The 24,587-nt window shown below is 46.1% G+C and overlaps 1 protein-coding gene across 4 annotated transcripts in view; it reads left to right on the top strand.

Annotated features, from left to right (window-relative positions):
* The window catches only part of SFXN5 (sideroflexin 5), a 107,246-nt gene that overhangs the window by 56,000 nt on the left and 26,659 nt on the right, over nucleotides 1-24,587 (top strand). For 3 of the 4 annotated variants that reach the window (XM_075148341.1, XM_075148339.1, XM_075148340.1), the window contains 4 exons: nucleotides 8,136-8,226; nucleotides 12,967-13,082; nucleotides 15,172-15,257; nucleotides 24,150-24,267. In XM_075148341.1, coding sequence (XP_075004442.1) covers nucleotides 8,136-8,226; nucleotides 12,967-13,082; nucleotides 15,172-15,257; nucleotides 24,150-24,267 — 411 coding nt within the window. Of the gene's footprint in view, nucleotides 1-8,135; nucleotides 8,227-12,966; nucleotides 13,083-15,171; nucleotides 15,258-16,726; nucleotides 16,923-24,149; nucleotides 24,268-24,587 lie in introns of those variants that run through there. The other variant, XM_075148342.1, reaches the window with a different exon arrangement.

Below are 24,587 nucleotides of genomic sequence, written 5' to 3'. Positions count from 1 at the left end.
GTACTGCTGGCACCGTCCTCCCCTGTTGACAGGATGGGCTCTGGTTAGACCGCAGCAAGCCTGGCAGGCATACAGAGCGTGTTTTACATATATAGGTGTACGTGACTTAACCAGGGAATGTCTGTCGTGACTGCCTAGGCACGATGGCACTGAGCTTCCCCTTCGTAGTAGGGGTTTGATCCTCCCCCAAGGAAAGGGGAAGCAAAAACACGTGTTTTTGAGATCAGGCACCTCTTAAGTGGAGGGATGGTGGGGTTTTCCCCAATTAATAAAGTAGCCAGGCTCCCTCCTTCCCCTTTCAAATATACTGGGGTTTGAAGGCTTTTATTAAGTGCAAGTTTGGGATTTATGGTCTTGTCAGTACAGAGGCAAATAAATACGTTGTTCTCACTTAGCAACCTGAGCTAAATTCTGACAAAAGTAGGTGTTTTGTCTTCTTTTGTATAAAAGATAGAGATGCAATGTCAAGTAACCATGACTGCCAGCCAGGCTGTATATTTTGTACTGATCTATACGCTTAAAATGTACCTGCCCAGGACTGGAATGTTTCCTTTTGGCTTACCTTACTGGGTAACCCTGGGTTAAAAAAATCAGGTGATTAATGCCATTAATAACTTTGGTGCTGTCAGCTTCTAATGACTCACCTTGGAGTCACTGCTGGTCGCGGTGTACAGGAGGGTGTTTAAAGCATCTCTTCACAGGCAGATCCAGGTCTTTTCATTTTAAAAGTGCCTCCTGACCCTAAATCCTGACTCTGGACAAGCCAGTGGAGGTAGGGAACCAGCGCCAGTATGGTTTAGTGATGCTCTGGCTCACTGTATGGTGTGCACCTGGTGCTTTCACAAACTGTGAAAGTATATGGCGTTAAACTTGAATGTGTATAAAAACAAACTAGGTTAAAACTGGAGAGAAACAAGACAGTTTTAATGACCTAATCTGGTTTGCTGAGGTATCCCATGATACTTTTTTCCTTGGAAAAATGTAAGGGAAAAAAGCATTCCTGCTAGTATAGAGTTTTGTATAAGTCAGTTTTAGGACCCCTGATACTCTTGATCTTGGTTTGTGGGTTTGGACACATTTTGATCCAGCGAACTGCTGCAGCAGTTGGAGACGTTGCCTCCCTTCAGCTGCTTGTCACCCCTCTTTGTCCCGACAGTGGCTGTGCAGCAGTGGAGTGTGCGAGTTCTTCTTGGCTTTAGGCAAAGAAAAAGATGGCTTAGGTGAATCTGTGGTTGCAACCAGCAGAGCCAAGGTGGAGGTTAGTCCCTCCAGCCGCTACCTGCCCACTGAAGGCTGGTGCCTCCACGAGCCCACAACAGGAGTTCAAAGAAGAAACCAGCAACAATCTGCTGAAGTTAAATGCAATTAGATCACTTGGACAGGAGCGAAGGGCAGAGCTCTCACTATGGTGTAACGTACGTGCTGCGGTAGCCTCCAGCGTGCTGTACTGGAGCCCCTGCAGATCTTTGGGATGCCCCTGGGAGGTTGGGCTTCGTTCTCAGCTCTGTTGCACGGTTGGGAAACAGAGACAGAAGCTACGTGACTTGGTGTCGGGACCGATGTAGGAAGCTTTTCAGAGCAGAAACTCAAACCTAGATGCTCCAGGACTCAAATTCCTGCTCTCGCAGTGGGAAATCACTCCTCTCTGAGGCAGGTGTCTTAGTAAGTCATCCTGCGGCAACTTTCTTCTGTACAGTAGCCTTGGTGATGTTATTTCCAAGAAAACACAACTTTTTGGGGACTTCTGTAGTTACTGTACGGTTTCTGCAGAGCTTCTGAATTCTTGAAACACTGTAATTTGTCTTTGAGATGTTTGGTCGTATTCCCACAGGGTTAATAGATTATAATCTGTGCAGGAATCTTAGCCGCAGTTGGAACTGGTTGAGCACAGAGGTTACACAAAAATTGTAACTCCTAAATTTTATATTTAGCTATATCAGAAAAAAAAAAGTTGTGTAGAAGTTTAATCAGCAAAGCCCTGTGTGGGTCTGAGAGATCAGATTAAAGCAGAGGCTGCTTCTGGACAAACGGACATGCAAAATATCATGCAAAAATGACATTTTTAAACAAGCTGAATTTCCCTCCCAGAAAAGTTAGCATTTGGCAAAATGAAAATGTGCTTTGTCGTGAAAACATCCCTTACAACCCAAGACATTCTCACGATCACATAAGATTTCAGCCAGAAAGATCTTATTTTTCTTCTCCTAAGGACGCTGAGAGGTGAAGACTGTTGAAGCCTAAGATTATTAGCATAAGATATAATATTAGCATTGTAAAGGTTGTGTCACAGCCGGCGTTGGCAACACCTGCCCTTGCAGCCCTGACTCCCACAGCTCGGCGAACTGGTACCATTTACAAGGGATACGTTTGCTCCGATAAGCGGGTTTAAAAATTTTCTGACGCCGGGGAGTGAGAGTAATAAAAAGTTACATTTACAGGTCTGTCCTTTAAAATAAAGCCAGGCGATGCTTGAGGGTGTCTAACCAAAGCTAGAAGGAGAATCTAAGAACTTTAATTAGATGAATTAGAGTTGTGCTGGCTCATTACACTTATAAAATTCATGAGCAATAAAAAAACAGGATCTTGATTTTGTTTTTTTTTTCCCCATGCTCAGGAAGGACAGGAGCTTGTTAGACCAAGTTTTCAGTCTCAACTGCCTGCGACTCGGGGCAAGGAGAGCATCCTCGCCCCCAGCACTCCGGGGCAGCAACCCTGCTCCTTCCCGTGCCGTCAGTGCCACCGGCCATGGGTTGTTCCTCCTTCCCCGCTCCCATTGCACGCTTAACTCGTGCACACACACACACGGATGCAATTTTTCACTCTCCTCTCTAGGTGGAGGTGCCCCTGTGGATTTTTCTAATCCCAGCTCCTTCTTCCTGATAATTGTTTGTGAGTCGTGTGGAGCGGCTGCATTGACAGCCTGCGAATTTGGTGTGATGCCCGTAATCAGCTTGTGAGACGGCGCGGGAGGCCACCCACTGCCCTCAGGACTATCCACCACTTAGGGCAGTAAAGAAACACTTAGAAGCCAGAGGAAGTCGGTGCAAAGTAGGGCGAGGGATGGGAGGGGATGGAGCACAGCCGGGCGACTCCTCGGAGGTGAACCGCTGTGGGGAGCCAGGAGTAGGAGGAAAATCACAGTAGAATGGAGGAGCTGGTGATAAACTTCTGTTTGCTGCTTGAAGTTTTTAAATGAAGTGGTGCTCGGCTCTAAAATGTGGACACCTGTGCTCAAAAACTCCCATTTCTGCACCTCCTCTTTTCTAATGATTCACAGACACCAAGTCCAGATACCAGAAGAGACCAGAAGAGAGTGGTATGACCACTCAGGCTGGAAACCCAGCCCAGCGATTCCTCCATCGAGCCCATAAATCATTGGAGCTGTAGCAGCTGTTTCGCAAAGGCACAGTCTCGAGCCTTTGGCATAGTGGAGGCAAAGACACTGTGTGCTCTGGGGAGGCACCCGGTGCCCATCACCCTGCCTCTGGGCTCAGGAGTACATGGCAACTGCCCGGTCCTCGCCGACTGCTGCCTTCCAAATTTTTTGTGCTTCTCTGCAGCGTTTTCTGTCTTGTTTCACTGGTGTGTCTTTGTTTCCAGCAAATTGGTTCTCATCCGTGCCCTTTCCTTCCACCCCAGCCCGGCCCCACAGCGCCCAGGTGTGGGGTTGCCTCTGTACAGGATCCAGATGCATGGAAAACTCAATGTTGAAACAACAACCCCTTGTCTTGGGCATGGACCCCCGCCGTCCTCCTTTTTCCATCATCTGCCAAATCAAGTTTGTCTCATTATCAGCATTAATCCCCTCTTTTCCTGCTCATACCTGTCCTGCAATCTTGCTTCTTTCTCAAGACTACACCATTTTCTTCCATTGAAGCATTCCACTGTGGGGCTACTGCGGTCATCCCTTCTGCGGTCATCCCTTCTACGGTCATCCCTTCTGCGGTCATCTTGGGTGACTCAAGTTTCTTACTTTCCTTACTCTTGCTTCTTTCTAACTTGCTTCTCCACTCGGATTGTTATTGCTTTCCCTTCCCTAATACTCCTCCATTCTGTTCTCCTTGACTTGGTAAAGCTCCAGTTGGTAAACAGCCCAGTTTTCCATCTCTCTGCCTCCGTCTTCACCTCTCAGCCCTAATGAATGATTTTTTTTCCTTCCTTCTCCTAATGCTCTTTTCTTCAATTTGATTGTATGGGACTCATCAGATCCAATTAGTGTTCTAATTCAGCAATCTGGTGATTTGAGGGCTGAAGGATAAGCTGCTTTGGAGCCAGTCCCTCCTTCCAAGTTGACTTTCTAAGTCACTTGGAGGAGCCAGCTCCAACTGCAGTGGTCAGGGTTGCCCCAAGGCTACGGGAACCTGGAAAAGTTGAATCCCTTAAACCAGTGGAGATCTCACCAACATAGTTACTGAAGTCTAGAGAGCTGCTCAGCGACATTTAGGTGGCATCATCTACCAACCGTGTCCACCTTGCTGACTGGACTCCTAATATTCCTTTATTTTATAAAAATTCCCTCTCAAAATTAAGTGAAATAACTTCTTGAATACCGATGTGTTTACTGCTCTAGAACGGGTTTAAGAAGAGTAGGATTAGACCTTTGTCAAATGGCTCAGTCGTTGCCAACTTCAAGCATTCAAAAGCCATCGCTCAGGCTTCAAAAATCTTAGTAGTCATAAAGGGGAAAAAAAAAAAAAAGCAGGGATTTTTTCAAAAATTCCTGTGCTTTTAAAATTCATGTCTTGGCGGACATGAGGTCAGAACTTTTTGAGACAAGAAGGAAAAGAAAAGGAAACAGAAATCTTGGTTTATTACTACACGGTCACTCTGTGACAGTGTCTGACGGTACGGCTTCAAGTACGGCAACGCTGCCAACTCTGTCCTTCTGCTGAGATAACGTTGTTCATGTTAAAGACAAAACCAGTAGCAAAATAAATAGCAGGAATTCTTGGCACTTGAAGAAGAGGGAGGGAGGAAGGGCAGAGGCGTAGTAGAGCCCTGAGTAAGGTTGCTCTCCCGTTGACAGTGTTCAGCCCCGGTTTCGTGTTGCGGGATGTTAGCAGCAGTCGCGGTTTAATGTATCCCCCGCACCCAGCTTCCCCCGGCTTGTTGGGGTGCTCTGGGCCAGATCAAGGAAGTGCTGTGGAGAAAGAAACCTCACAAAAATAGGCAATTTGAAAAAGCTGGATGTGTCCCCTAATCTGGGTCACGGTGCAGGAATATCCCAAACCAGTCCTGCACTGAAACCAGTCCTGCAAATCCATGGCCAGAGCTCCCACCTGCAAGGAGGAGCACTTGTCTTGCCTGAGTTGAGACATCACCAGCATAGGTATCTTCATCTGAGCTCCATCCTTGGACTCCTTTGGTAGTCAGCAGGGATGAATGGGCACTGTTGGGGACATTTCGCATGAGCACCCGTAAATGTCTGTCTTGGGAGGAGAATAAAAACCCTTAAAAAGACTCATTTCTCTGTGCTGGGCTGCAAAGGGAGCCTGTAGGACAAGAGGAAGCAGCCTCAAGTTGTGCCAGGGGAGGTTTAGATTGGACATTAGGAAAATTTTCTTCACCGAAAGGGTTGTCAAGCCTTGGCACAGGCTGCCCAGGGAAGTGTTTGAGTCACCATCCCTGGAGGTATTTAAAAGACGTGTAGATGCGGTGCTTAGGGACCCTGGTTTAGTAGTGGACGTGGCAGTGTTAGGTTTACGGTTAGACTCGATCTTAAAGGTTTTTTCCAACCTAAATAATTCTATGATTCTATCACGTTTGGTGTGATGAATCCCACCTGACTCTCTGTTACGTGTTTGTACAGTGCCAGTGTTGTAGATCCCAGATCAGTGACTCAGGCTGTAGGCAGGGTGATGATAATAATAATACTCCTGCGGTTGTTTTCTTAGTGATGACTTTGCCTCGATAGTCAGTGTTCTTTGGCCAACCCCTAGGAATTAAACTCATTAAGCTCTCCTTGTTGATGGCCCTTTGGTGGTCTGAGATTGAGGAGTACCTGCTCGTTGTTGGATGCTCTCCTTGACCTGTTTACCCTCATCCCACTTCGTAACCTGCGGGAAAGAGTTCACAGGTTGGCTAAAGCAATTTCAAAACTGTAAAAAACAAACCCTCATTAGTTTCCTAAATCTCGTCCTCGTGTTGGGAATTTGGGAGATTGGATTTAAATCTATAGCAACATTTAATTTCATATTCACAGCGGGGTGGTTGCTGTAAGTGGAGGAGCGAGTTCATCTGCAGCACCAAATTGAATCTGAAAGTAAAATGCTTTTATTACCACTAACCTCACAGCAGCGTCTCTCCCAGACTCATCTTTTCTGTTTCAAAAGCTGCTGCTCCTCCACTTCATGGTCAAATCCTTCCATCAAACCTACGAGCAGAGGCTGCAAACCCAACAAAATTTGTCATCTACGCAGATGAACTGTACCCAGGCTATAAATACCCGAATCCATGGGGCAGTACCAGCAAAGCCAGACTTAAGACTGTCTTACTTTTACTCTTAAAGCCACCTGTTTTAGACTGCTTTACAGTTTCTGGAAGCATTCAGATTTTGCAAATACGCATCCCAGCACTTGGAAAATGTAAAAAAAAAAAAAAATCATTCAGTCATTTCTGAGGGGGAAGAAGATGAAGACAAAACCCTCATTCTTGCCCAGACTAAGAACCACCATGGTTCTCTTGGGCTCGGTGCTAGAGTCACGGTGGCCGAGGAGAAGAGGAAGGGTTGTTGCTTGGGGTCTTGGTGAAAGCCTCGTGGGGCTCTGGAAACACTCCATGGGTTTTGAAAACCAGCACTCTACTTATGCAGGGCTTACCCAGCAGTTGTGCTTCTCAACATCTTCCTCTCAGCCTCCAAAAAGACGAGATGCAGTGCGGATGCATGTATAATGTAGCAGCTTGCAAAATATGTTCTCCCATGCTTTTCTTTTCTTTTCTTTTCTTTTTTTTTTTTTAAAGCCCCCAAATCACTATTTGCTGGCAGGTTTTTGGCTTTGGCTGAATTTTTTTTTAAATTTTGCTGCATTTTTGGCTGAAAACTTTTTGGCCAGGCATTGCTAAAGACTTCCATTTTCGGCCTAAAATTCCCAGTTTGGGGCTGTTGGGTTTTGTTTGCGCATTTGGGTTTTTTTGGATGAAAAAGAGAAAATATTGTAGGGGAGACTAATTTGAAGACAGAAGTCATTCCTTGCAAATAGGTTTGTTTAATTAATAACCCCAGTTCTGCTTGAAACAAATTTTGATGGAAATTCTCCGACTATCACTACTATCCATCCACGCTGAGGCTGACGAGGCAGCAACTCTCCTCCGTGCTGTTTATATTAACATACGCAATGACTTAGATCCCTGCAAAACTGCGGAGAGCTCTGCATTATTCAAGTGATGGAGGAGGCAACAAAAAAATGATCCATGGTTATAATAAACTGCCTGCTATTCCTTGTTTCTATTAATAGCTCCTTTATAGCCCAAATGTTTGCAGTGCAGTGGGGTGGAGTAGTTTGCACAGACCCTGGGAGGAGGAATGACTCGTGTTGGGCCAACCACCACCACTGATACTTGGTTTTTTCCTAGCTGGGTGATGACTCCCAGCCCTAATGATTTTGTGCTGGATGGGGAAAATGCCAATGAACTGGGTAAAAATGCAGCTAGGGGCATTTCCAGAAGGACCGAACGGCGTTACAGTGGTTTCTAGCCTGTCTTTTGGCTGGAAAGGGTTTAAACCCAATGGTTTGGTTCAGCCCAATGGTTGGGTTCAACCCTTCATTTAAACCCAACGGTTGAGTTCAACCCTCCATTTAAACCCAACAGTTGGGGTCAACCCTTCGTTTAAACCCAACGGTTGGGTTCGACCCTCCATTTAAACCCAACGGTTGGGTTCGACCCTCCATTTAAACCCAACGGTTGGGGTCAACCCTTCATTTAAACCCAACGGTTGGGTTCAACCCTTTGTTGGATAAAGGGTTGAACCCAACACAGCTAAACCCTGCAGTGTGTGTGGGGTTTAGTTCTCAAACGCTTCTGCATGGGGAGAGACCCCAATCTGTCCCCCTGAAGAGCTCTGCTGCTGTCTGCCCTGCTCCTTGTAGCTAAATGTTTCTGCTTCTCTGTTTTGTTTTTTTTTTTTCTGTTCAAAGGTGGGCCTTAATGTTCTGGTTCAGAGAGCAAACAAGTTTACCCCTGCCACTCGTCTCTTGATCCAGAGGTTTGTGCCATTCCCTGCTGTCGGTAAGAAATAATGCCTTTTCTCTATATTCAAAGTGTTGGCTGTAAACCTACTGGTGGCTGAATGCCACTGGGATGGACACCTAACTCCTGTCTTCCTGCTTTACGCCGTCGCTGCTGTGTCTCCTCGGCAGTGGGTCCCTGAGTTGGTGCAGACAGCGACGGGATGGTGCAAAGCAGGATTTCAGCAGGAAAACGATGCAAAGCTGCTGGTGGAGGCAGCTCACGAGGCTTTATCAAGCTGCACTTTCCACTCTGGAGCAGTTTAAAAAATGATCGGCGTTGAATGGTCCTCGACCGTCCAAATTCGAGAGCATTTAATTCGCAAGATCTGGTTTGAATCATGTCAAATCAAACCTTCAAATAAGCAGTAGTGTTAGGGTTTTTTTACAATAAAAATGCAATGAAATGCTCCTACTCTGGATATACAGATTTCTAAGAGCCACTGATTAAAAAAAGACCAAAGTGTGTGAAGAATTAAGGCTGCTGCTGGCTTGTTGGAGCACAAAATAAACCCTTCTGCAGTTTATCAGCTAACTGCTCAGTGTTTGAGGGAAGGGACGTGCTGGACTCAGCCTTTGCTGAAGCCCGTGGTTACAACGTTCAGCAAATGATGAGTTGTTTTAGCTGTGAAGAAATCACCAGTGGCGTTAGGGTAATTTTTTTATATAAGCTTTTTTATTTATAAAGATGGTGCAAAAATTGTCCAAGCGTGGAGGAAATCAGTAAACAGAGGGGTTTTGCTCGCTGTTGCAGGTCCCTTTTCAACCATGTTAATGCAAAACTTTCCTTTAAGCTTTTCTTTTTGCTGTGCAAGGGCCATGTCCTCAGAGCTTCGCTAGAGGATGCTGAGCCTCTTTACCTAGCTGTTGCTTTCAGTTTCTCTGGTCTTTCTGCTCCTTTTTCTACAGAGGTCTGTTCTGACCCTCCAGCCGTCAGTTCCTGAGTTGTTGGGGGTTTTTTTCCCCTTTTCTGCCAGAAAAACAGCCGCTTGCCCTGTCTGCAGAGCAGGGGGTGACAGGGGTTGTGGTCTGTAGGTTGCACTTGATCTTGTTTCTGAGCACTTTGCCTGTACCTAGGGGACCTGTGGATGTTATTATTGTTTTCCTGGAACTTTCCTGGAATATATTTTTAGAGGGTTTCAGCTTTCTTTTGATTTTTGTAACCAGGAGGGCACTAGAGGTGAGCGCAAGACCCGGGAGGCAGCTCCGAGGCTGGGTTTGAGTCAGAAACGCACGCGGGAAGTCTTTGCTGCCGGGTTGATCTATTTTCATACCAAGGTGTAAGGAGAAAGAGGTTACGCTTCTGTCGGCATTGATTGAGGACCCATAATTAATTTGTTTAGTGCGTAATTAATTCTCTAGTTCTTATTTTATTTGTGTACTGTCATGCTTCGTTATGTGCCAGGACATCAGGAATCCTCCCACTAATTGCTATTTTGTGGTTTTGAAAGCTGCGAGTTACTGGTTTGCAGACCTGGACAAACTGTTTAATTAAGGTGTGTCTTCCCATTGCTTTTGAACCACCAGCCCCCAGCAAAAGGGCAGAATTTCACTTTTTCTACATGAAAAGCCAGACGCTGGTGTAAAGCTCTTTCTCCATTACCATTAAGCAGTTTTCCCCTGGCCCTTCTTTGCCTCCCTCTCCCACCGACCTTGGCTGAGCTGTGCTGGTGGTAGCAGCTGGAAAACTGGAGGTATGCATGAAAGCTTTATGGTCTTTCATCCCAAGGGGTCATGAGAGATGGAGACTTGGGGAAGCGCAGCTGCTGCTTGGGTGGAAGGCATCCAGACTCCTAGCAGACATGTTCATAAAGACTCTTGTAAAGCCTTGGGAAGCTGGGGTAGGCACTGGGAAGACGGGTCTGTGGGTCTTATGGCCCTCAGAGATGCTCCACATGTTGTGTCTGTCTTCTCTGGGTCATGTAACGGTTGTCTTTGCCCGATAAACTAAACCATATCCGCAGAAATGCTGCCTGTAGGGCTTATTTAACATAAGTGGTTCTTCCTTGAAACGCACTTTCACCATGGGACCCCGAGATGAGTGCAGGGCATGGGGATGTATCTGCAGGGGCCTCCAGACCTCACTTGCGATCACACAGGCTGTGGCCAGTCATGAATGTACCCAGGTAGCTGGTGCAGGCTCCGATTGCTCTGATCCCCATGTCGCGGCTGGTGGCACTGGAACAGGGTGCCGGCAGGTCGGACTGCGCCCTCACCCTCCGCCAAAGGTAATTTGTAGTGGCTGAAAATTACAGGCTGTCCAAAAAATCCTCCCCAGCCGCAGGGGATGGATCCAGCAAACCATCCTGGGTGGAAGAGCTCATGGCAATGGCCGAGGCTCTGCATACCTAGTGGCTGGCTTGATGCAAGAGGGGTTCGTGCTTGATGTTGGCCACCCCAGAGCAACGTCTGGGCGGTGAAGTTCTTCTCCATGAAGGTTTTCAGTGCAGGAGAAGGGAAGGAGTGTGTCCGCGCTGTGTTCTGGAGAGCTGCGATTCCCAAATTTGAACAAGAAGGGGCTTGACCCTTTCTTGGAGATGTAGGTGGTGAAGGACATCAATGCCCAGGGTTATTGCGAAGAACCCAGTTTACCCACTTCTCCCCAAGCACTGGGTGTGGATAGCTGTCACAAAGGTGAGGGGTGTCGCTGGTGATGGTGCGCTTTATACTGGAGATGTATGTGGCTAAAAAAACCCACAGAAAACCCCCAAAAACCCCAAAGGTGGCACCCCAAACCTGATCCGAAGGAAGTTAAAGCTGGTAGAAAGATACACGCTGGAGGGAAGGGATGTGAGGAGGAGGAAGGATTTCTTCTCCTTGGGCTTTTTTTTTTTTGTGGGTGGGGTTAAAATTGTTAAATGTGTTTAGGTGGTGCACAAGGGCGTATTTAGTGCGTGGAGAGCACCCTGGTTTAGAAAGGATATTTATACACATATAGAAGTAGGGTAGTGGGTTGCTTTTGTATCTGAACCCAGTTTCTAATATGTCGCTAAGTGTTTTTACAGAAGTAGTTTCCAGGCTATATTATCACGGTTTTTTTCCAAATTCTGAAAATCAAATTGTCTACATATATATTTATTTATTTCTCATTCCCCCCTGTATTTGAGACTTCCATACAATCCAAGTTTACTCATAATTAGCAGCTTTTTCTGCTTCCTCAGGGTTTTACTGAAACAGAATGGGAGCAACTAAGAGAGTTGTTTGTCTCAGACAAACAGGCTGGAATCACGTTTTGAATTTGGGCCCTGGTCAATGAATCCTAATAGGATCCAGAGACTTGGAGAAGCATCTAGCTGTGGTGGGAGCTTCAGGTCTGGACACCCCATCGTGAGTCTCGCAAAAGCCTTGTGCCGGTGCATCCTGGCTTGGCCAGAGCATCTCTGCTGGTCTATTTTTATATGTTCAGTCTTGACTGAAAGCTAGAAGGACGGGGCATCTGAGCGTTAAAAAAGAAAAAAAAAAAAGGGACTAAACTTGCTTTAAATGAAATGTCTGTTTTCTTTTTTATCTTGGATTAGGGAGCTGAAGGGTTGGTAACACAGATATTTTGATAGATGGGAAGAGTGGTCCGGTAGTTTGAATATTAAAGAGAGAGACAGAGTGTGCGTGTGTGTATGTTCCTCTTATTCTCGAGTGTAAGGAGCATTTGTCACCACAAATCATCCTTGATTGCAGAGAGCTGCATTCGTATAGGGCTCACCCACCCACCACCCTCAAAAAATTAGACATTTGTTATATGACATGAATTGAGATTAATTAGCGAATATTAACCCATCAAGCAGTACAGAAACACATTTTTGGAAGCAGTGGTACTTGCAGCAACAGTGGGTTTGTGTTAGTTCTGGTTGGAAAGTTTGCAACAAAATGTGGTGGGGGGTGCTGGAAAATGCCAGTTTATCAAAATGAAAACTTTTATAGGAATTAGCAGCTTTTCTTCGGAAAAAATTAAGTGCCTGGGCCCTGGAGAGGAGCTGCATCTGGGAAGGATCTTCCTCAGCCCAAACTCTAACACATTACTTGAGGAGCAGAATTTGGGGTCACCTCGAGAAGGCTACAAAAGCCACAGGCTGGGCAAAGACGGAGGTGTCAGAAAGGGTCCCAGAGCTGCCGCTGCCTCCGCTGTGAATGCAGGGCTGATATTTGGGAAGTGGGAATGTTGGGAACCAGAGTTCTCCAAAGCACTGCTGGTTTGTGTTGCAGTTCGGAAAAATATTGTTAAAGCAAACAAGCAGGTCTCTAATAGAAAATAAGTCCACAGAGCCATTTTTCTGCTAAAACATGTGAAATAAGGGCAAATAGTCAGCAGGACCCCACCAGCTCTGGGATGTACCATCAGAAGAGGCAGCTGTCAATCAGCAGTGCCTGGTTGGCCAAGACCAACTGGTAGCCCAGTGCAAGGACATGTTTGACTTAGTAGATTAAAATGTCGGGTGAAGAATCACTGTGGGAGTTGGGAGCATGTCCGAACACCAACACCTGGAAATACTGGTATTTCTTTGCGTCAATACGTTTCTGATTGTGGCAGCACATCCTTTTGCAAGTAAAAGAAAATTATCTTGATTATTATTCTCCTCTTAAGAATCACATCTTTGTCTTGGTATAAGAGTGGCTCCTTGACTTGCAGAAACTTCTTGGCAGATTGATGCAAGCAAAGCTGAAGGGCTGTCACGGCGAACAGAAGCCTGCCATTTGGTATTGACCAGGGCTGCGTTGCTAATCATCATGCTTTTCTCATCCTCAGCTAGTGCCAATATCTGCAATGTTGTCCTGATGAGGCACACAGAGCTGGAAGAAGGAATTGATGTTTTGGACAGTAACGGAAACATTGTCGGGTCTTCCAGAATTGCTGCAAAACACGTATGTACCTGTGATGTTCCCGGCGAACACTCGGGTGAGCTTGTAGACAACTGGCCTTCAGGCTCAACGAATCCCACAGCCGTAGGAATCGATGACTTGAAAGAGCTAGAAATAGATGAGCTTTACCCATCATGCAGGAAGAACGAAGCGGCAAAACTTAATGCCTGCTTTGTACCCACGCATGCAGTTGTGTAGCCACAAAACTGGGTGTGCTGGTGGACACAGGCTCGTGTCACGCAGGCAAATTCGGTGGCTGAGCTTGAAGGTTTGGAAGGGCGCAGACTGACATCAGGAAGATCCTGTACATTCACAGCCTTTGGATTTCTTTGTGGAAACTTGTAAGCAGTTCATGTTGAATACGAAGCAAAGATAACTTACACCTTTTTCTAAATGAGGAAGACTTCATTTTCGAGCTGAGTAGCTTTTTAACCCTTGCCGTGTCAAAGCTGCATTAACAATTGCCAACCAAAGCTTTGTGAGGGTAGCCAGATGTCTTTATCCTCGTCCTAACACCTGGTTTGTTTTCCCCTGTAACCTTCTACTCTTTGCCATCTGCCTGCAATTATTCCCTTTTCTTCCCTTCTTACATAGTTTTGTCTTCTGAGCATCATCTGATTGTCTGAGGCATGTTGTTTCCAAGTGGGCTTTAATCTGAAATGTAAAGCATGTACCGAAGCACACGCCCAGGCAGAGGAGTTAATAATATAATGCTTGGCATTTCTCTCGCTCCTTCTGTCCAAGGCTCTTAAGGCACTTCATAGACAGCAATTAATGTACAGATTTACAGTCCTCGGCAAGAAATGGGAGATCTCTAATACATCTCCATATTGTTGTTTAACAGGGAGCTTAAAACAATCTGTTGAAGGGCTCGGAGATACTTATTTGAGCCAGTTTTCCTCACTTATATTAACTGGCTTCAGGACCCAGCTTCCCCTCTCCATCCTAACTGTCGAGGGGAAGACAGACAACATAGACAATAAATATTAAAAGTGAAGGTACTGTAAATGTGATTTAGGTGGAGTTTAAACATCAAATTTGGGACTTCTGAGGACTTCTGCTCAGCTGCCATCTAATCCCGATGCTTCTTCTGGAATAGCTTAGTACTGGTTTTATCATGTAAAATTTGGCAGATCCTCAGTGTAACGCATCTGCACTTCTCTGAGACCTTCTCCTGTTTGGAAGGAGCAAGTGGTCCCAAGCCTGTCCATATGCATAAGTTTCAGCATTTCCATCCAAAATCCATAGTATCCTCTGCCTAGGTCTGCCGAAGCCCCACGTGTGGTCGCAGTGCTTGGAGGGTCCCAGGTAGGTGCTGGCAAAGGTGGTTGGAAGAGGTAAATGAAGACACAGTGGTGCTTAAACACCTTGCTAGAGCACCCATGATCTTCTCTAGGTCTCATCTCAGGGTAATTGATAGGTATCATGCTGCCAGGCTGTTCTCTTTGCTGCTTCCCAGGCAGTCTTGCCAGGGAGAAAGCACCAGCGGAGGGACAACCGTAGCTCCGCAGTTGGGTGTCTTCCTGGGAGAGGAGAGCCCTGTGTGTTACGATGCTTTGCAATAAACCACCAGTGATTAAAAAACAGAAACAAGTCTTGGAGCTGGCAATAAGGTGCTGCGTTGCCCCAGCACATAGATGAAGTTGAAACTCAGTTGAGGGAGGAAGGGTTGAAGCTGCTGCTCAGCCCATACTGAGATATTTCACCTTACAGCATCCTCCAGGCAGCTGTTTTGCCTCTCTTTCTTCCCCCAGACAGCACTAACATGTTTGTGTAGGAATATGACGAGATGTTTGAGCACTTTTGGTCACATAAAGTGAAATCAGGGAAGCTATTAGGTGTCTCTGTTTATTCTGCTGGATTTGTGACCAAGCATGGGCTCCAGCCCACCGTTTGTAGCAACGGAGCGAAAATAGGTTGTATACAAATAGCTGATAGCAAAGTTGAAAGTGCCTGTTGATGCATTCACATATGCAACAGAAGAAAGGCCAGCCAAACCACTTCTGTGCCCACGCGTTGATTGCTCAGTGCAGGTACATCCTGAGATTTGTTTTAAATGTCTTGGGTTTGTTTGTTTCTTTTTCCTTTTCAGGCACTGCTTGAAACGGCCCTGACTAGAGTGGTCCTGCCAATGCCTATACTGGTTCTACCTCCAATTATTATGTCCATACTGGAAAAGTAAGTGTTGGGTAATATGACGGGGGGAGCTTTTCAAGGGGAAGGGAGAAAAGATGCTCAGGAGGTGTTATTCATTGATATTTCTTAGCATTGGTCATAGACTCATAGAACAGTTTGGGTTGGAAGGGACCTGTAAAGACCATCTAGTCCAACCCCCCTGCCATGGGCAGGGACATTTTCAACTAGATCAGGTTGCTCAGAGCCCCGTCCAACCTGACCTTGAACGTTTCCAAGGATGGGGCATCTACTGCCTATCAAAGGTCCATCAAAGACCTTCTTTGGTTATTAAATTTTTCATGTTCCAGCATTTTTGACCATTGCTGGAGGCTGTTAAAGCGTTATATTGATGTGGTTATTTTAAATCATCTTTCTGAGACACCAGCAGTTTGAATAACCCTATTCTGTAGGGTCAGTGTGAGCCAAAACTCTCTGAATTCCGTGGAAAAGCGTCCATAAGTTTTCAGTCCTCCACTTAGCAAGCATTAGAGCTGCCACATGGAGTCAGACTAAAGGTCTTGGCTTGTGTGCAGCCAACGATGGGGAGTGTAGGGACTTGCTGACCACAGGCCGCATCCAGACCACCTTGGCCACTGTTGGACTTGCTTATGCCCTGTTTGAACTCACTTGTAGTTTCTTTCAATAACGTCCTGTGGCTTGGACTTCCCCAGAAGAATACATGCTTCACATATTCTGCAGAAATTTGCTTTCCATCACTGTTTAAGCCAGAACCTCTCCTCGCAGATGTCTCCATGGAGCATCAGTGCTAGGAAAGTGGGCAGGAAAGGGCAGGGTTATTATTTGATGTCTAATTACTTCCTATCAACTGTCTCCGACCCCAAACTGCCCTCTCCATTGGCCATTCTCCCACCTTGCTTTCCAACACCTCCACTTTTTCTTCTGCCCAGAGGTGCTGTGAGCCTGTTTGGAGCTGTTGGGTGCCTGTGGCTCCTTAGGACACCCATCAGCGGCTCATTCGGTGTGAATGATCTGTGGGGTGGGGACCACCTTGCCAACTGACTAGTGCATTGAAAGATGGGGGTGCTAAAGGGCTTGCTACCTTTGTCCAGACAGCCAAGCTGGAAGCGCTCTTTAAACAAATCTGTTGATAATGGCTGCTCTAAAGCACTCCACTGACAAAGTAAATAGCAATTAGTACGATTAGGGATTGACCCATAGCTTTGGTTAGCTTTGTTTACCCTTGTAGAAACACCCCTGGGCAATCTTCTCTCCTTAACGGAAGGGTCGGGGCTGCTTCTGTAAATTTGGAGTCTGATTTTTAACATCTAAATTTAAAAGTATAGATATAGTCTGGTACCCTTCTAGCAGCTAGAGACTCTCACCAAGATCGGTTCCTCCTATGGCCAGGGTGTGGGGAGAAACAGGGCAACAAACTCTGTTTTGGGAACTGTAAAGTAAGTTCTTTCAGCCTTTTTTGGCCAAAATATACTGTTTTCCTCTCTTTTTCAAAGGGACTGTGGTGGTTCCCTGCCGCAGGGCACAGTCTTGGTAACGCTTGCGGCAAGCCGCTGTTTGGAGACAGCTGCTGGAGACACACAAGGACAAGGGGTAGATTCCAGTCCCCCTAATTTTGTGCAAAGCATTTGATTTTCACTTCGTGCTCCTCCTTGACAAAAGCTCTGCAGCCTCTTCCCTGCTCCAAGACCCTGTGTCACCCACACGGTCCCCCAGCCCACGATCTACCTGCAGGAGAGGTGCTCGGGAGTGACCATGTCGTACTCTGGAGTACCTTACTCAGGGCTTGCTCAAAATCGTGTGTAAGAAGAACAGGGATTGTCACTTATCTTTGTACCCCAGCAACTTGGCAGCTTCCCTGCTTCAAATTCAGACGCGTGCTTCTAGCCTTTATAATCCCATCAAAGCTGCTTTGCTGTTGTCAGTCGAGAGGACTTCTGTTTTCATCTGTCCACATGCCAGGCACTTCAGAAATGCCACTGATTTGTGATGTTCTTACCACAGAGCTCTTTCTTTTTGCCTTTCTGTCGCAACGGAGGCTTTGCATCAAAGTGGCTGCATGTGTTACTGCTGGCTTAATACGGGCACTGGTTCCAGTCTGACCGTACCTTGGTGATTAGCTCACCCAGGAAAGAACACCCCAGAGGACAAACTATTTTATCCGTATAATTCAGAGGATCTTTGCTATTCTAGTTATCAACATGAACAGTCAAAAATCTTTATGTGCAAAAATTCAGAGTTTCTAGAAATCTGGTCTATAAATAATTGTCATCAGCAGAAAACGCTGAGGACCATCACGGGTCTTGCTAAGCATCCACAAGCTCAAATAAAACTAATCGTAAAATTTGCTTCGCACTTGGGGGCATCGTAACTTCTTGTACTGATAGAATGAGTTTTACTAAATGCACCTCTGCGCTGTGGTGCAAGACTTCTCGAAACTAATTTTATCTGTCAAGCAAATGTAGGCATACAGGAGGTTGTCTTCAAAAAGTTGTCATTTTAACTAAGAGAAAGACTTAATTCAGGTTTGCAAGAGAATACTTTCCTCCCCAAATGAAACTCTGTAGATATAAAAATATCTGGGCACTGATTTTGCCTGCCTAAATTCTACGTAGAGCTTTGTGCCTACTCTTTCATTTTCCATCAAATATCTTTGGATTCCTGGAAGCCTGTGAGCGAGAAACAGCAGGGATAGGGAGTGGGGTGCGGTATGGCCACGCAGCTGGAGGTGGTATCGCTGTAGGACATGGAAGCGTCCACCTGACAGGGAGAGCATCCCTTTCCATAGCCGAGGGATTCGCAGTCCAGGTGTCAACTCACAGGTCTTTTAAAGCGGTTATTGAAGGACACAGTCAGAGGTGAAACCTCGTTGTGGAAAAGAACTTGGAGCATTTGGTGTAAAGTTTAACTTTTTTAATTTAGTAGAATTTTAGTTAGACTAGGGCGTTTTTAATGGGAGTCATATCAAGGCACGCATTATCAATTTATTTATAGAAATCCTTACAGTGTCTATAAATGAGAAAGACGAGAGTGACGACGGCTTATTATTTGGAGGCTGGAGATCTGGAATCAGAAGTCGCAATCTGGATCCTCTACTAAGTCGTTTGCATTTGGGGTTGTGGCGAAGGAGGAGAGCGATTCTCCTGCCTTGCGTTTAAGTCCGGGTGGAAGCGGGTGACAGTGCTGCAGTTGGGTGGGAGTTGCACCACCCCAGGAGCAAGCTACGTGCTCCCAGCAGCGGTTTTCGGATTCATAGAAAACCCGCTCACTCGTTTTCGTCTCGGTATTGAAAAAGTTTATTTTAAGTGGCCAGTTCCTGGTCGTCGTCTCTCCACTTGGATCCAGGTCTTTCCTCTCTCTCAGCCATCTCTCCATCTGCATGTTTTAACTCCCCCAGCTGCCTCTCTCGTCTCTTGTGCCATTTTTTTTCAGCTCTCTTGGCTTCTCTCGTCTCTTTGCCTGCTGTGTATTTTAACTCCCAGGGCCGCCTTCTCTGCTCTCCAAGTAATTCAATGTTACCTCCCACTGCTGAGCTCCGCAGCGCGCCATTCTTTCCCCATGTTTCATGCATTTCCTGCTGCTTGGACGCTCTGTTGAAGCAGCTAACGTATAGAATCAATGTTTATTTTGAGACTACATATGCCATGCGGGGAACACGGTGTCAGTTATTTTGTGCAGATGTATTCTCATTTAAGTTTTATAAATAATATCTATGTTGGCAACTTTAATACGGAAAAATATTGGTTTCACATCATCTATGAGACGAAGGCGACTCATCTATGGGATGTAGCTGACTTTGGGACAGACAATGGAAACTTCAATAGTACCTCCATGTCACAGAGCTGTGGGGACAATTACATCCACTTCATGAAGTTGGACTTCTCGTCCCTCAGACGCTTCCCTTTATTCAGATGCTTCTGTGAATCCTTTTATCTGGTAGTTATGATGAAATTTGGGAAATGTGCAAGTTTCTCCCAGCCATCATCCAAGACTTCTCCAGTAGTCTTTGTCCAGCTTCCGACTCCTTGCAGAGTTGAAGCCCATCACACAGCTGGTCTATGTATGTGTAGACCGTCCAGGTCTGTATGTAAGTGCAACCTCAGGTTCTCCTGTAGGCTGAGCTCTGTGGTGGGAGAGCCCAAATCCAGTGGTACTTGGTTCATGTGGTCTGGACAAGTGATGGACAAGCTCAGTCCACCAGCAATGTCTGCTGTGGACACTTTGAGCTAATAGCTGGCAGTGGAGATTGAAGAACGTAAGCTCTTCTTATCTCCTCATCCTAAAGCCTCTTCTCTGCCTCACGGTACAGGCAATCTCAGAGGGTCTGAAGTCCAGCAGAAGGTCTGAGGATGGGCTCCAAGAGCTCATGAATGTCAGGCTAGACAGGAGGACGCCCTAGAGCTGACTGTGCAGTGTTTATGGAGGAGAGATAAAGCTGGAACTGTTGGCAATGGGCAAGAGCTGAGAGAGAAGCAGGGAGCAGAATAGCTGTGTCCATAAAAAAGGAGCATTTCTACTCTTTCTTCATCTCCACATCATCCTGATCTTGTGTCAGAGCTGCCACAGCATGTCAGCATCCTCACGCAGCAGTTGTCAGGGCTGTTTTCCTGTAAAGCTCATAAAATTAGGACGCTCCCAGGCTGGATCAACATTACAGAGCTGCTCTCACTTAGCTAAGTCAGTCTAACCATGAAAAACGGATTCTTTTGATGGATAGCCAGGGCTCAGCCCATGGCTTTGTGGAGCTGGAAGGGCGTTTTCTTCAGCTTAAACCATGTTTTTCACTGCAGAAATGTGTGTGAGGTAGGAGGCCCTCCTGAACCTCGTGTTCATGGCCTTTTGCTGGAGATATTCTCCTTCTGACAGTGTGTGCAGAACATTTCCTACAGGTGCTCTTCCTCCTCTGAAGTGCAAAGTCTTTCCGTCCAGCTAAACCCTCGCTGAAGTTTGTTTAAACTAAACAGCTGCCAGCAGTGACACCTTAAACTGCTGTGGCTGTTCCCAGAGTAAACATTGAAACTGCTCCTTTAATTATGTCAATCAAGCACAAAAATCCCCCCCACCTCACTCTGTTTGCGTCTGCTGTGTCCTCTGGAGGGGGCACTGGGGCTACAGGCAAGAGCAGGAGATGCTCCTTGGCGAGGACAGCGGTGGCTTGGCTGGACGGGACAGCAGACGGAGCTAGAAGAGCTCGGCATTCCCAAAATGACCCAAAATGAGTGACAAAAGCTCAGGAACACCCTCTGCAGATAGCAGAGAGACCTGACGGGCTCTCTGAAGCAGAGATGCGGTACGACGCCGGCTCTGGGAGGTTCTCAGCAGAACTGTGACCTGGGGTAGGACAACCACCCCAAAGTTTGTTTGCACATCAGAGGGGTGTTTTGAACCCCGGGCTCTGAGGAGCCTGGGATGCCTCGGGATACCCAGAGCTTCAGCCTCCAGCGCTTTTCTTACTCCGCCGGCACCCTCGGCGTCTTGCGATGTATGTATTAGCTTTGAACCTGTTTATACCAAACACTGCAGAAACCCCACAGAATGTGTCAGCTGGGAGACTTTGGTTAACTCCTGTCATATTTAGTTTAGCATCTGACACCTCCTTCTAGACAAATACAGCTCTGGTTCACTGAACCTGATAACTCCTTTTTAGTACAGCAACTGACTTCCATATGGAATAAATTACAGTACCTCTTGAAAAACGCCAGAGGCAGCTGCCAAATTATGCAAAATTTAAACCACTAATGAACAATGTGATGAAAGTTGAATGAAGGTGTATTTACAAGATCTACAACACACTGTCTCTGCGGAGCAGATGTACTGTCTGTACAAGTATGCGTGTGTCTGTGTATATACCTACGTACATGCACACTCATGCATATTGAAATGTTACCCGTAAGGTCTAGCTGGTTTAGGTAGATCCGTTAACAGCCAGCGCTACCTAGGATTAGTAAGCCAGAAGCTCCCCAGCGTGTTACTGCTAGGCAAATTTTATGAAGGCAAATTGCAGAAAGAATAGGCATTAGGAGGTTTTGAAGGGGGGTAAAGAAACAAATCTTTAAAAAAAAAAAGAAGAAAAAAGAGAGAGGAGGAGGGAAGTATTACAAAAAATGCACGTTCCTTGCCATCCAAAGGTCGTCGTATAAACATGGATCACTTATACTAGCGAGGCAGACCATTGGTGCCAAAACTCTGGCTTCTACAATTGGGAACAATAAAACGTATTATTGTCTTCCTGCAGATTTCCAACGTGAGACCTTCTCTTGGAGCAAACTTTTCTATCCCATGTTGTCTAATCTGAGCGCCAAGGTTTAGTTCACCAGGGCCAGTCCTGTCCTGTGTACGTGGTGACAGTCTGTAAAACTACTGTTCAAGTAGTTTCAAGTACTTCTGCAGAATTACTTCAAGTACTTCTGCAGAATTACTGGTAGGGTAAGATGATATTTGCTCTTGTGAATATAGCAGTCTGCTTCAGAAGATGCTAATGGCAAGGTTGGGCTGTCAGGGGGATCTAAAGGTCCAGGCCTCCCGTTCCCTGATCAACCCCCTTGGCAGAGCACGCAGGACAGTGTTGTAAACTAAGTCACTCTTCAACAACTGGATATTAATAGTATTTAGTTTTAATCTGCTATAATAGCCTGCAATTAAACCCTTTGGAAACATCTAATCATTCACTTCCGATGGGGAGCTAATGGGGGAAAAGAAGGGGTTTGATTGCATTTGACAGCTAACAAAATGCAGCATGCAATATTTAACTTAATACTCTTCTGAGATCTGTGTCGAGAGCAAAGATCCTAGGGACAGAAGAAAAGTGGACCTCTCGACTAATTATGAGTCATTTATTCTGAACCACACAAATTTTAGAATCTGAATCCCAGTTAAGACATAACACTACATGTGTTAATTAGTCCCCTCTCCTTTTTAAATCAAGTCATAACTCTTCTTAATTAGGAGGTTGGCCATTGTAATTTGAACTGGCCTGAATTTGAAGCGCTCCTGGAAATCACACCTGGGGGCTGTACCGGGGATCACTTTAAATTGGTTGAGTTTTTACTTGGGTGATTATAAGGTCCCCAACAGGGCAGTAATTAAAGAGGGTGCAGCTTCCAAATTAAGATGTCAGGGGTGGTATAAGCAGTGATGTCTTGGTTCTAAACTGTACTCCAGGGAGGCTTGAAGGATGCTGGTCATATGATTTTCTCAGCGAGGGCTCTCGTGGATCACGACAGCTTAAGCAGGAGAATAAATCAGTTCCAGGAGTTGCCCCTCTGCATCCCAGGGACTAGTTATCACAGCTTCTTGATGGCGATTCTTGAACGTTGCATTTGTTAAAGAGTGTGGAGCAAGGTAACCTGCTTTCCTGTCTCAGACAAAATCCTTGTGGACTTCTGTGGGAGTCTTTTAGCTTAGATCGTGCTCTATGCAAGACAAATTGGAGAACAGAAGCTTGGCTTTCACAGCACAAATTGATAGGATCAACTCCGTCTCGATAGCTTATTAGTGAGGAGCTGAGATATTGGAGGAGTTAAGGCTCTGGATCTTGTTTTCCTTCCCCACTTCCCCCAAACCTGCTCAAGATGAAGACAGCTTTCAGCAAGCATTGCTAGCAAAGGGCGAAGAATCTGAACGTTCAGACACACAGACAACATACAGCAGGGTAACAAGTTCCCACACATCAGCTGCTCCGTTATAATTCATCAGGTGCGTGTTTGTAGCCCACAGTAAACGTGGAGTAGACGGGGGTTGAGGTAATCTGTTGTCTTGCACTGGCAGCAGGCACGGGCTGTTTAGCGGTTCGTGTAATCTGATTGTACCTTCCTTGACCAAATGCGAGCTCCGGTGTTATCACCGCAGGGGAAAGGCATTAAGTAGCAGATCTTTGCCCGTGTTTGATGGCAGGACACCGCGAGCCATCGGCATCCTCAAGATCAGGATGGACAGAGAAGAGATGCACGTTGGGACTAAGGCTGTAGCTGATGACCCAGCAGCGAATCTGCTGACTCTCTGCATTGCTAATATACACTGAATATTCAAACAAAACTCACTATCAGGTTGCTGGTTTATATTCCCTGTTGTTTCAGATGGGTAGAAAAAAAGTTGAATGACAGGTGTAATTTTGGTGTAAATAGCTCCAGAGCAAACCCCTCAAGAATTGCATTTTTCCCCTTAATATTTGTAAACTGTCTGAGGTCCTGTATCCTGGAACATACTTAACATGCCACCTTCTACCAGCTAAATGTTGTCCCTGTCATTGGGTGTTAATTGCATCAGAAGGGTCACTTAATGGGTCATTATCAGAACCTGACCTTGCAGGTATCTTAAAGTGTCTGCTGTTAACAAGTCTTGAACTCATAAATATCCCCTGGGGACAGCAAGTGTTAAAACATCCTTATCACCCACTCTGCAGGGGGTTGATTTTTAACAAATTAAGGTATTGTCAAGTTTCCTACTTTATTACCCCATTAACAAAGTCGTGTGCCTTTTTCAGTACCACCTTTTCAGTACCACCGGGTGATAGGGCCAACAAAGTTCGCAATATCTCTCAAGAACCTAATTTCCTTCTGCTCACTCAACATAGTCTCCAAAGCCTTAATGCAGGTGACACCTCCATGTGGCCAGATCACCTCGTGTGCCGGGTACTCCAGTGTGAGACTGTTTGAAATGGGGGAAGCGTGTGTGAAGTGATCCTGTTTTAATTTAGAAGTGAGCACTTAGGTGGCGTGGGCTGTGTAACCCCAGCAGATGCACAGTGTGCAGGACTCATGATCTTTTGTGGGTGAACTTATTGATGACCTACTAAGAAGGAACCTAGACCAGTTAGGGAGAGGGAGACCAGTGGGTCTGGGTGAACACCAATGTCCGTTCTGATGACGGCATGCAATCACCTGCTCTATGAAATGGTCTAACGAAGCCTTTCTTTTCCAGAACATCACTCCTGAGGTCCCGTCCCCGGATGATTCTCCCAGTCCAAAGCCTCGTGTGCCTCGCTGCCTTTGGCCTGGCCCTCCCCTTGGCCATCAGTCTCTTCCCGCAGATGTCCGAGGTCAGTACATGTCTGGTCACTGCAGTGGGGTATCTCAGAGGGGCTTGCCAATGCCACTGCTTGTTTTGCCTTCCTGGATAATAGTCTCATTCCTATGGGGCCTCCTGCATTTTTGGATGAAGTTGGTTGCTGTCTTCTTTGCTTGAACAAGTGCAGATTCACTGGGCAGGTGATGGTTATGTTAGTCCCTCCTGTAAGCGCATGCTAGCGTAGATTAGTATCACACAGCTTTTCTATGCTTTTAACCAATGTTCGGATCACGTGGGGGGATGTACCTTCCAAGCAAACAGAGGAAGAACTGAACAGAGGAACCTTCGTTC

Source organism: Calonectris borealis, chromosome 4 (genome assembly GCF_964195595.1).
Source record: "Calonectris borealis chromosome 4, bCalBor7.hap1.2, whole genome shotgun sequence".
Lineage (NCBI taxonomy): Eukaryota > Metazoa > Chordata > Aves > Procellariiformes > Procellariidae > Calonectris > Calonectris borealis.
The sequence above is the reverse complement of the archived record's forward strand: the minus strand, read 5'-3'. Positions and strand labels throughout refer to the sequence as shown.